The 12679-nt window shown below is 34.8% G+C and overlaps 2 protein-coding genes across 3 annotated transcripts in view; one reads left to right on the top strand and one right to left on the bottom strand.

The window, feature by feature from the left end:
• Positions 2727 to 4172, top strand: LOC104763342. The gene is made up of 6 exons (XM_019240066.1): positions 2727 to 2746; positions 2850 to 2919; positions 3159 to 3381; positions 3463 to 3641; positions 3943 to 4077; positions 4164 to 4172. Exons 1-6 carry the CDS (start codon positions 2727 to 2729, stop codon positions 4170 to 4172), a joined length of 636 nt encoding a protein of 211 aa, XP_019095611.1.
• LOC104761027 overlaps positions 9599 to 12679 on the bottom strand; it is a 3656-nt gene continuing 575 nt past the window's right edge. The window contains exons 2-8 of one of the 2 annotated variants that reach the window (XM_010484044.2): positions 12086 to 12644; positions 11485 to 11652; positions 11186 to 11284; positions 10797 to 10916; positions 10566 to 10703; positions 10124 to 10456; positions 9599 to 10031 (exon numbers count right to left, since the gene is read on the bottom strand). In XM_010484044.2, the coding sequence (XP_010482346.1) occupies positions 9804 to 10031; positions 10124 to 10456; positions 10566 to 10703; positions 10797 to 10916; positions 11186 to 11284; positions 11485 to 11652; positions 12086 to 12644 (1645 nt within the window). In that variant the 3' untranslated portion in view covers positions 9599 to 9803. The remainder of the gene's footprint in view (positions 10032 to 10123; positions 10457 to 10565; positions 10704 to 10796; positions 10917 to 11185; positions 11285 to 11484; positions 11653 to 12085; positions 12645 to 12679) is intronic. The other variant, XM_019239876.1, reaches the window with a different exon arrangement.

A 12679-nucleotide genomic window follows, 5' to 3' on the forward strand; every position in this document is an offset into this window, starting at 1 on the left:
TTGGTTATTTATGGTTATGTGTTGGAACCTTGGTTAGAGTTATGATAGGTTGTTGGATAGAATGGTTAGGAATGTTATTGTATTAAGGATATGTTGGTTTGGTATTGTTTGTACGTTTCCGCTGTGTAAGATGGTTATGGCTGGTTTAAATGATGTTTTGTGGTTTGGGTTGATTTAATTAAGTAGTATGGGATGCTTAATTATATATATAGTGTTTTAAAAAAAAATCGGGTCGGGTCGTTTCAGAGAGGATCCACCTGGTTTGTTTTGGCATTTCACCAATCCTTTGTACATGTTAGTAGCTTCATTGGTAAGCTCTCCTAATCCCAATACCTTGCAACCATCCTATCTTCCAAAGCTCAGGTCTATTTTTTATCCTTCAGTGTCTCACCGGCTACATAATTTGTGTGGAATTCTTGATCACCATTTCCATGGCACAGAGGATCCACCCTTTATGTTACGGTTTTGCACTTATGGCTTGCTATTCTTGGTCTCGGTTTCAATGGTGAACCTTCCTTCTCCTGAGTTTTTGAAGTCTTATGACGTTCTAGTTCCAATCTCAAACTACCGAAGATGCGACGATGGCTTCAAAGTTTTCTCTACCATCAGTCATCTCTTGACAATCCTAGCTAACTACTTCAAGCATTAACTGTTCACGCAAACCATCTTCAATATATTCACCATAATCCGAGCCTTTGCCCCCCGAATCCCTACCATGAAACTAAATATGCTATTGCTCCTCACTCCGGTGAGTTCTTTGGCACATAATCTTCTATCAACGACACATAGTCTTTTGACCGTAGCCCTTTTATCATCTCTCGAGTTCATCGACGATGCCCAATCTTGCAACCTTGACCCCACTTGTCTCCAAGTGCTCCTTAACATTTGTTTCATAGCTGTTATGGATTCTTGCTTGATGTTTTCTCTATCTTTGTACTTGCTTATGGTTTTGGGGAAAATCTTTACTTGTAATCTATTAAACTTTGGATATTTTATCCCCTGTTTATAATGTTTCTGCTTAAGTAATGGAAGCATCCTTTGATATATATAAAAAAAAAAAAGGAAAAAAAAAGTTGTGTAGACACGTAGAAGATGGAGATAGAGAATGCCTTTTTTTGTTTACATTTATTTAATACTAGTGCATACCCGAAAATACAAATTTACTCTTCATTTGATGGTGTATTTATAAATTTAAGTTGTATTAATTTATTAAGATTATAAATTCACTCTACTAAAAAATGAACACAATTAATTGTGCGAAAATAATGTCATAAGTTACGTTGTGATTTGTGATCGATCATCACCGTTACGACCAAATAATTAATAACAACATTCATAAGTAACCAAAATGTATGTGCTATAAGCCTATAAATAAAAATAAAAATTGAGTTTTTAGTTGTATTCATATCTGAGTATTAAGTATTTCAGAAATTAATGTGTGTAACTACTTCTACTTACATCGAGCATGTATTATGTCTAATAGCTTTCTTGATAACCGGTTCCTAACAATTTCATTTTTGTATGTTTTAAAAGCCTTTTCTTTTTTGGTCAAACTTAAAGCCTTTTCTTGTTGGAAGTATGTGGCACATAGAAAAGATAACTTGCTTTTTTTCTTCTTTTTTTTGATCAACAATAAAAGATAACTTGCTTTGCATATGTTTCATTAACTTAACGTTAATTTCCTCCTTATCACATGACTTCTTATATATCACTCGATCATCTCTTCCTAAAACTCTGAATCTTCAAGTTGCATCTTTGTCATGATCCAAGATGACTCTGATAGGGCTTCTTTTTTCTATCGTCTTATCCTATCACAAATAGGTGATTTTATTTATAGTTCATTGTAAAATTTGGAATGCAAACGACTTCACAACATACGATTCCATTCCTTTATCAAAAAAGCATACGAATTTCCAACCATAAGCTTACGAGGCTACGACCTACAACACGACTATACTGGAAGTAGCGCTCTCAACTTCATGTGGGAATTGATCGAAAGTCTATGCGAGTTTACATAGTCCTAGATTGTCAATTATTTTTTTCGCCCGTTCACCACCCTAAATGGGTTATGAAGGTACTTTCAAAATATTTTCTCTTACAGAGACTCGAATCCAGAACTCCCAAGTGCAAGTTCACAAGAGCCACTAGACCACGAGGTCTTCAGCAGCACATTGAATTTTGTTTTATATAACGATCTATAGATATACCTCAATCTTTGGAAAACCCGTGGTAAATGTGAAGAAACTTAAAAGAATTGACTTATGTTTCCAAAATGCATTTATATTTTCCATAATTCGTCATGATAAAACTGAAAGCATCTCTAAAGCAAGAAGATTTATGTTCTTAAAGAGCTTATTAATGAAAGAGAAACATAAAACTGAAAATTGTATAGTTCATAAAGAGCTTTATTGTGCAAGAATGTAAAGGACAGGGAAAGAACTTTAGGTTGTCACCAAAAGTTAAAAGATTCTGATTAATATTTTATGAATCAATTACTCTCAAATGTTATCCAAAAGTTGGTTTATTACTCATATGTTATTAATCAAAGAAAATTACTCAAATGTTTAGTGTCCTGAGTGTAATTACAATGTATCTTTTGGGTTTAGTTTTTCGATTTTGAGTAAAAAAAAAAATACACATTAGCAAATTAAAATACATATATTTTTTTATTTTCCACGTCGTTAAGCAGTTTTTTTTCAGAATCGACACTTAAATTTTTCTTGTTTATGTCAAATGTTTTTCCAAGGTATACAAGTTGTTATTTTTAATAAGTTTACTTATGTGGAACTTAATTGATGAACTGTATTATGCTATCTTTGACATTACTTTGATTTGTTATGCTATTGTAGTGGTGCTGGAGCTCACTTGTTTAGATCCTGGTCAACATTTATCAACCGCTCGATTATACTCACTCCCGAGGTACTTAGCTTGCTCTCTTATTCAAGAAGCTCTCTGCTGAAGATTTTCCTGTATTTTGAAGAAGATTTGGTAGTAAATGGATAATGTGAAAGTTCTTTGCTCCATATATGTCTTTCTGGCTTTCAGAATTTTTCATTGGAATGTTTGTATGAGTGGTTTCGAGTAAATTGAATTGTCTATATGCCTGCTTATGTAATCTTTGAGCTAGGTTCTTAGAGTTTCAATTATTGTGGATGCAGGCTGACCGGACTGACAAGAAAGACACAACTGCCTTTAATACATGGAAAGATATAATCATACCAGGAAACGTCGACGATGCTATGACCAAAAATGGACAACCTGATGTTCAGCCTTTGCCTGTATCAAAGAGGAAGTATTTAGCAAACTATTTAGGTCGTGCGCAAGGGAAGGCTGGTAGGCTTAAATTGATAGAACTTTCAAAGCAATATCCTGATAAGGTTAGTCTCACATTTTTTTCTTCATAGAATCCTTGTCTATTTTGTCTTACCAAATCGTAGTTTGTCATCCCCAAATCAGAATGAGATCCATCAGAATGTAATGGTCACCAAAGTTACCAGTTTTCTTCTACCAAGACTCACGCCGCCGTTGCCGCCGTTGTTACCAATATTGTTGGCCCGACTGCTACTGCTCCGGCTACTAGCGTCTATGAGCTTCTTGAGTGCCCTGTCTGTACCTATTCTATGTACCCTCCTATCCATCAGGTTAATTTACTTTTACTCTTTTTGGTTGTTTTGGTTTCTGGATCGGATAATTGATTTTTCCTTCACAATTGATTCCTGTTTTGAGTGTTGTTGCTCTCTTCTTGTGGCTTGTGTACCTTTGCTTTGGAGCTTATGAAACGTTTTAGCTTTTTATGTGTTCTGCGTTTTTCTAATTTGAATACGCTTGTGTATTATCATTTTGGAATCCAGAGCATTAATGTTGCTTGTATCATATACTATTGAGCTAAATTGGAAGTTCTTGATCTAAAAGTATGTCTCTTTCTTGTTGTTGTTGTTGCAGTGTCATAATGGACACACGTTGTGCTCGACTTGTAAAGTGAGGGTGCATAACCGGTGTCCCACTTGTAGACAAGAACTTGGAGATATTAGATGTTTAGCTCTTGAGAAAGTTGCTGAGTCGCTTGAGCTGCCTTTGGTAATAAAAGTTGTGTGCCAATTGTCAAAAAAAAAAAGACTATTAGTTGTGTGCCTATACAACATTAGTTTAACTTTTTACGGTAGGGATCCTAAATTGCCTCCATATATCATCATCATGCTAGTTGTGCCTGTATAGAGTATGTATAAGACTATAAATTAATTAAGAAACACAGCTTATACAAATTGCCATCTTTCTATATAATATTGAATTGAGGCCATATGATACATATCTCTATGAATTGAGGCCATATGATACACATTGAATTGAGGCCATATGATAATATTGATAAATATTAAATAAACATATATGTTATGGCTGAGTTATGTATTTCGTACGACTAAGTTATGTATTTCGTACGACTGAGTTATGTATTTGGTACCGCTTCGTTTGGTCTTTCGCGTAATAAATATATAAAAAGTGTTGTTGGAGAAACCTAAACAATAATTATGTGTCTGCTCAGATCCACACGCGTAATAATTTTATAAAGTTAGTTTTTTTCACAATATATTATACAAAATAATTTAAAATTTGAATAAAAAATAAAAAAAATTCCGACAAAGTGACTAAGTGATGACTGAGTTATTGACTTACACAGCTGACTTATGAAATCTTTGTAAATTTATATTATTATAACTTAATATTTAAATGTACAATTGAAATATGAATATTACAATTATTATAACCAATAAAAAGTAATAATTATAGAGAAAGATTGAATTTTACACATTCTCACCCGAATGTGTTAAACATATAACACATGACGTTTAGGGGTTAGGGGTAGGGTTGGAATTTAGGGTTTGAGATGTAGGGTTTAGATGAGTAACATTATTTTTTTTTGGTTTTGGTTCTAATGTGTTTTAATGTGTTTTAATGTGTTTGGTTTAAGGTGGTAATATGGATATACTAATATTATTACCATTTGAATATTTTTTAAAAAAATCAAATTTTTTTTTGGTTATTTCCGGTTATGGGTCGGTTAGAATAATATATAACCATAAATAACTCAAAATATATTGTAATTAAGTAGATTATCCTAATATAACCGAAAGTAAGCCGAATATAACCAAAATTAACCAAACATACCAATTCAAAAATACCAAATTGGAAAAAAAATTTGGTTGGTTGTTTAGTCATTCTAATTTGAGGGTTGGCTGAGTTATGGTAAAGTTATAGCNATTTTACACATTCTCACCCGAATGTGTTAAACATATAACACATGACGTTTAGGGGTTAGGGGTAGGGTTGGAATTTAGGGTTTGAGATGTAGGGTTTAGATGAGTAACATTATTTTTTTTTGGTTTTGGTTCTAATGTGTTTTAATGTGTTTTAATGTGTTTGGTTTAAGGTGGTAATATGGATATACTAATATTATTACCATTTGAATATTTTTTAAAAAAATCAAATTTTTTTTTGGTTATTTCCGGTTATGGGTCGGTTAGAATAATATATAACCATAAATAACTCAAAATATATTGTAATTAAGTAGATTATCCTAATATAACCGAAAGTAAGCCGAATATAACCAAAATTAACCAAACATACCAATTCAAAAATACCAAATTGGAAAAAAAATTTGGTTGGTTGTTTAGTCATTCTAATTTGAGGGTTGGCTGAGTTATGGTAAAGTTATAGCTGAGTTATGCAACAGATATATTAATTTATTATATACCTTCTCGAGAATACAAAAAGTGTTGTTGGGGAGACGCAAACAATAATTATGTCTATTGTTAAGAACCACACGCGTAATAAATGAGATTTTAGCGATTTTTTATTTAAAAGAAATTCAAAATTTGAATTTGAATTTTTAATTTTGTTTTTTAATAAAAGTATTTCTCAAACAATTGACTGATATAGCTGATTTATCGACATAACGGCTGACTTATGAAATATTTGTAAATTAGAATTATTATAACTCAAAATTAAAATATAGAATGAAAAAAATGAATATTACAATCATCATAAGCAATAGAAAGTAATAATTATAGACAAAGATTGATTTTTACACAGTCTGATCAAAATGTGTAAAACATTCAAAACATGACATTTAGGGGTTAGAGTTAGGGTTTGAGGTTCATATTTCCAACATTATGAGTTTTAATATAACAGTTTGGTTTTGGTTATATTGTGTTTGGTTTAAGGTGGTAATTTGGATATACTAATATGATAACCATTTGAAAATTTAAAAATTTTTGAAATTACTTTTCGGTTATTTCCGGTTATGGGTCGGTTAGATGAATATATAACCATAAATAATCCAAATGTTATCCAAATTAGGTGGATTAACTTAATATAACCGATAGAAAGCCGAATATAACCGTAATTAACCGAAAATAATAAAAAAAATAGTTTCCGATTTGGTTCAGTTTGGTCGGTTATTTAATCATTCTAATTTGAGGGTTGACTGAGTTATAGTTTATGACGGCTGAGTTATCGTTTAGGGTCTTCTCAATAATATGAAAACGTATTCTTCTTTCTTTCCTGGGTCTTTTGTTCTGTCAGATTCCTAATAAGTATTAAAACGTCTCTCAAATGTCACAAAAAGTGTTGTTAGGGAAGCGCGAAAAATCACTAATTCTGTGCCTGCTCAAATTCACACGCATAATAAATTCATAAAGTGAGATTTTTATCAAAAGATATTATTGCAAATAATTAAATAATTATTATTCGAATTTATGATTTTATTTTTCTAAAAGTATTTCTCCAACAATTGAATATTAAAATTGTTATAACTCAAAATTTAAATTTAGAATGGAAATATGTCTATTATTAGGTTAACTGATGGTTTTCCGCCAAAATATCGCTTTACGGCTGAGTTATAATCATTACGGGAAAACGGAAGGTCATGTGACGGCTAAGTTATAGTAAGTTATGGCTGAGTTATCACAAGAAACAATCTGAAAGTAAATGGATGATATATATGACTTTACGGCTGAGTTATAATATTTACAGGAAAACGAAAGGTTATGTGACGGCTGAGTTATAATGAGTTATGGCTGAGTTATCACAAGAAACACTTTGAAAGTAAATGAATGATATATATGACTTGACGGCTGAGTTATAATATTTACAGGAAAACGAAAGGTCTCGTCGAGTCATGTTACGACTGAGTTATAATGTTTTATGGCTGAGTTATCACAAGAAACAATATGAAAGTAAATGGCTGAGTTATAGTGATTTATAAATCCTTACTTGCTGATATATCAGAGTCATCGAAAACATTAAATCGGGTTGAAAATTCATCGTCTTCTTATTCGTCAAATGCTACTTCGACAGCTTCTTCTTCTTCTTGGTTTTCTTTGTCAACGATCTTACCATAATCAAAACAAGTGCCTTCAAATCCCCCACCGTACACTTCATATGTAGATTCTACTTTCGAGTCATTGCTTGGCCGAATCATACTTCCTCTAGCTCCACTAGTTTCACAAGCTTCACAAGCTTGTCGTGTGTTGTGCCTCCATCTATCTGCACAACTATACACCCTTTATCGTCGGTGTTAAATACATATATTTGTGTCTTTACCCAATTATCGGAAACAACTAAAACCGGAACTGGATCCATGAAAGAAAATGAAGAACAAGGTGAAGAAGAAGTAGAAGAACAAGGTGAAGAAGAAGGTGAAGAAGAAGTAGAAAGAACTAGGTGAAGAAGAAAAATGAAGAAGAAAAATGAAGAAGAAGTAAAAGAACAAGGTGAAGAAGAAGGTAAATAGTTCACTTATTTACCAGTTGAAGAACATGAGTCGAACGACGTTTCGTATTTCCGGAGAAAAAAAAAGATGACATGGAATGCTGACATGGATGCTGCGTCCGACGTGGCAAGTCAGCCATCAAACAATTAATAACTCAGCCTATATAAAACTCAGGCACAACATGAAAAACATTACAGTAATTAAAAATACATTACAATAATTAAAAAGCAAAAATATTGCTGCCAAATTCAGCCGTATCGTTTAATAAGTCAGCCGTAACTGAATAACATTCTAGTAATTAATTTTTTGTTAATAAGTCAACCGTCAAATGGTTGAGTTGTACGATAAATCAGCCTATTACGGTTGAGTTGTACGATAACTCAACCGTAACAGTTGCTCATAAGTCAGCCGTTTTTCATAACTCAACCAGTCGGAAAATGGTAATTCAGTCGTGTCGTAGTGATAACTCAGCCAAACTTTTGACAACTCAACCATCGGGTGAAAACTCAGCCGTAAGGAAGGCTGAGTTAGAGCATAACTCAACGAGATTTTAATAAGTCAGCCGTAAGGACGGTTGAGTTATAGCATAACTCAACCAGATTTTAATAAGTCAATCGTAACGCTTGGTTGAGTTATGCTATAAGTCAGCCGTCCGCTCTTACTCAAATGTTTTTTTCCATAACTCATCCGCAACATACCTATAACTCAACCACAACATTCATCTGTAACACGTTACAACTGAGTTATGGTTACACGTCAGCGATTTCTGACATGAGGTATGACGTGGCAATGACTTTTTTGTAATAACGTTTTTTCCGGTAACATAAAACAAGGGCACGCTGGGTATTTTGAAAATACCCGAAATATTCTAGCCGCCTTGGTCCAGTGGTAAAGGGAGAAAAGTCCCACCACCTGGGTTCGAGTAGCATTAGCCACGAAGGTTCGAATTTTAATATGGTTTCCTTCGGCCCCAAGAGATTAGTCTTTGGGCTTAGGAAGCCTTTAGGATCACTCCTGAGTTATCAAAAAAAAAATATTTTTTTTTTTTTGGATTATGGTAATATTACCTAATTTGGATAACATTTGAATAAATCACCCATATTTTATAAGGATGAAGAATGACAACTCTCAAAGTTCACATTACATGACTATATATATTAATTTCATCTTGCTAAGAACCCTAGTTACATGACATTTTATTGGGTTCGGGTTTGTATTTTCTTGTGGGCTCTAATTCGAATTATATAATAAACTCGTTTGAATTGGAATAGATTGGTCCTCCATTTAACTTCACATTGTTGTAATTTCAATTAACATGAAAGTTCCATTAATGTTTAACTTCATAATAAACGCGTTTGAATTGGAATAGATCGGTCCTCCATTTAACTTTCATTTTTTGTTCTTCATCAATGTATGTTATGTATACACATAGACTATCGTTAAACAAAAACAGATTTACCATTAATTTAAAAACAAAATGATTACTATTTTTTTTGTAGGTGAAAACATGGAGGAGGATCTTGAGGCAAGCAAAATAGTTGTACGTCTATCACCCTGCGCTCGAAAACGTTGCAGCTTTAGCTTATTCAAGAATTGTCATTGCTGCAGAGGGAAGTATAAGTATTGTTCAAAGAACATAAAAGTATGCGAGGCTGAGTGTCTAAGACTTAACCCGCCAGGGTCGCCACCTTCTCTACATATCTGAATTTTTTTTGCAGTTGTGAGCCAATGATATTGAAGTTCTAGTTTTTTTTGTTTTCCTAAACTAAAATAAAATCGATCAACTATTTTTGTTATAATTGAACTAATTAGAATCAGACAAGGCATATGAATAGGAAATAGAAATTGTGATTCAAAATAAAATATTGTAATAAATCTGTGCATACTTGCCGTTGCTTAACTAGTCGGGCGACTCAGACCTGACTGAATAAAGACACCATAAAGTTAACTATACAGAGACATGTTTTGACCCGTTGTGGTCCACAGGACGATTAAGAAAATAAAAACCTACAACTGCTTTTGCGGTCACGAAGCCTTAGATCAATGAGCGGCTACATAGCACAAGGCTTCCCGAACTTATTCTGTGCCTTAGCTTCCACGTCTCATTTAGAATATCGGAGCTGTTAGGTCGTTTCAGATACTCAGCTACATCGATCTTTAGTCTTCTTATGGGAGTCACAGGCTTCGTGGATGAGTAACATGGGCTCCAGCTTCCTCTGCTACTTATGGTACCAATGCTCGTTCCTTGCCCACTTGATGCATCCTATCAGCACATAATCATGTCAGAGAATATACAAACCAGAATCTCTAACCGGCGATAGTTTTAGACCCGTTAGTGGTACGGTAAGGTATTACCTGAGTTGGATCCGACTCCCAGACGAGAGTTTTTGTGTTTGGTGTGTGTGGCGACTTATTTAGGCATGCCAATGCTGCAGAAGTGTCGTCTGGAGCTTCCCATTGCAACCAAGGAAGCATGACACCATCCATTTCAACAGGTACACTCTTCAGAACAGTGGTACTTTGAGAGCTTTGTGATTTTATCATCCCAAAACTTGAACTACTTTCGCTCCTCTCATCCTCCAGTGATGAAAAGTCTGTGTCTTCTATGTTTGATATGAATTCGTCGATGAATTGCTCTGCTTCATCTGTCAAACACATGGACGTCCTCCTGCTCCGATCCTTGCTCCTCTGTAAGAAAAATATAGAAAGGATTTTTTAATCTTTTTATGAAAAGATCAAAATCTGGAAGAAGATTTTTTTAATCTTTTTATGCTGTTGTGAGGGTTGTAATACTCACCTTTCGCGTCCGCAACGGCTTTTCCTCAGCTTCAGAACTATTTTCTGTGAGTAATTCATTCAAGTTCATAGAGAGCTCTCTACCACGCTGCTCCTCCAGCATAATCTCAGCCAGCAAATCCCGTTTTCGCTCCTCAGACTGTCAATTCATAGGGAAAACAAAGCGTTCTATGTTTGATCACCAATTCCTTAATGGAATAAACTACCAAACATATGCACAAAGAAGTTGTACCTCTTGCAGTTTTGTTGCATAACCTTTCTTAAATGTGGAAGTTGTACGGTGATCCTCATGGGGTTTCTCCTGGGAACCATAATCAGAGTTCCCCAAAGATGACCTTTTCTTTGGTGTTGCCTGTATAAACATTGTTCATTAAGATAGGAAATGTATGCTTCTAAGGGAAGTAGGCAGTACATCAATTAACAATAGTAAAACAATGTTCAATGTCATCTTCTCTAATTAGTGATAAGTCATTCTAAATTCATATTCAGTCATATTCTCTCAGTTTAAAGCATCATCCAGAAAGATCAGCCCTTTTAGAGGACTGGACTGGTTTCAAGGAGAGAGTGGAAAGAAAATATATATGTATTAATATTATTAGTGTTGGGTGAACACCCACAAACCTTATTTTGGGCATATACTGTTCGAATTATCCTCTCAGTTTCATGCTTGCTTGACCTGGAATCCTTTCCTTCATCATCTGTGACTGCAGAAGAATGGCTCTGCACCATCCCGAACAAAAAGCATATAATATGTTCAGCATATGAAGTTAGACCAGATATATACATGTAACATACATCAAAAGATTAATTTAGGCAATTCAGCCTTTACAAAGAAGCATTCATCGCAAAACGCTGTTTAACATTAACAAAGGTAGAGTTTCTAAATTTCAAAAGTTAAACCAGAGTATAGTTAGACTTACAGAGTAGCCATCATGGTATTTGATTGGATTTTGACTACAAGACCTCCTGAGACTTTGTCTATTATCTGAAGAAGCAGATTTCTGTGACCCACTGTTTTGACTCTTTCCACCCATGTAGCTCTTCACATCCCTTGAACTGCTTGAATACTGAGCTTGATCTACATCACTCTGCAAATGTAACAAACAAATCACAATACATATCAACAAGTCAAATGCACACAACAATGAAAATGCTCACACGCTAATCCTACTAATTCAAGATGGTAAAGCCATAAGATCAATTTAGCCAATCTCATTGCAACTGTTTCTAGGACTCATAAAATTTGTTTAATTAAAGTGAAGATATGAAAATCAGAAAGGGTAAGAAATGAAAACCCCACCTTAAAACCAAATCAATCATGGTCCTGTTGCTACAAAGTTATCTCATAATTACAGCTAAAGTCGTTAATGGATTTGATAATTATATCTTCCAATTGTAACTAAAAAGGTAAAAAGTTCCTAATAGATATTGCATCACATCACAATCACACACGAAGGGCCCAGAGAAAACTATAGAAATAAGAAGAAACAAAGTAAGCCAATCACAAAAGTGTTATTATACCTCAGAATTCTCAATCCGGCGACGAACTACAGAAAGCGACCGTCGCCGCCGCGAATTCGCGTTATCACTAACTCCCCCAATTGAACTACCGCCGTTGTCGCCGTTAACCTTCCTCTCCCTCGGTTGTCTAGAAACGGACCTTCCCCGGCTCGAATTGCTGCTCACCGGATCTACCCTACCTGAACCCCCACGATTACTCGCCGGCTGTCTAGACAACGACCTCCGCCGTCTCGAGCTTTCAGTATCCGCATCCAACCTCCGTAAACCACCACCAGAACCAACAACCCTAGAAACAGACCGTCCCCTCCTCTGCGAATTCGACACCTCTCCTCCGCCTCCGCCGCCGGACTTTCTTAAACCAGATCGTCCTCTTTCTCCGCTACTAATCTCGCTCTCACCGGAAAACGATTCAAAAAACTCAACAGCTAAATCATCGAGACTAATTTCACCGAATCCAGAACCTCTCACGGTGTTCACAAACTTCCCTTTTCTCATCGGAGTCACTTCGATTTCAGGATCCGGCATGCGGTGAGAGAAACGGCTCAAGCTCCGGTGTCTCCTTGAAGCAGACGACCTTCGTGTAGAGTAAGAAGA

Source organism: Camelina sativa, chromosome 18, assembly GCF_000633955.1.
Source record: "Camelina sativa cultivar DH55 chromosome 18, Cs, whole genome shotgun sequence".
Lineage (NCBI taxonomy): Eukaryota > Viridiplantae > Streptophyta > Magnoliopsida > Brassicales > Brassicaceae > Camelina > Camelina sativa.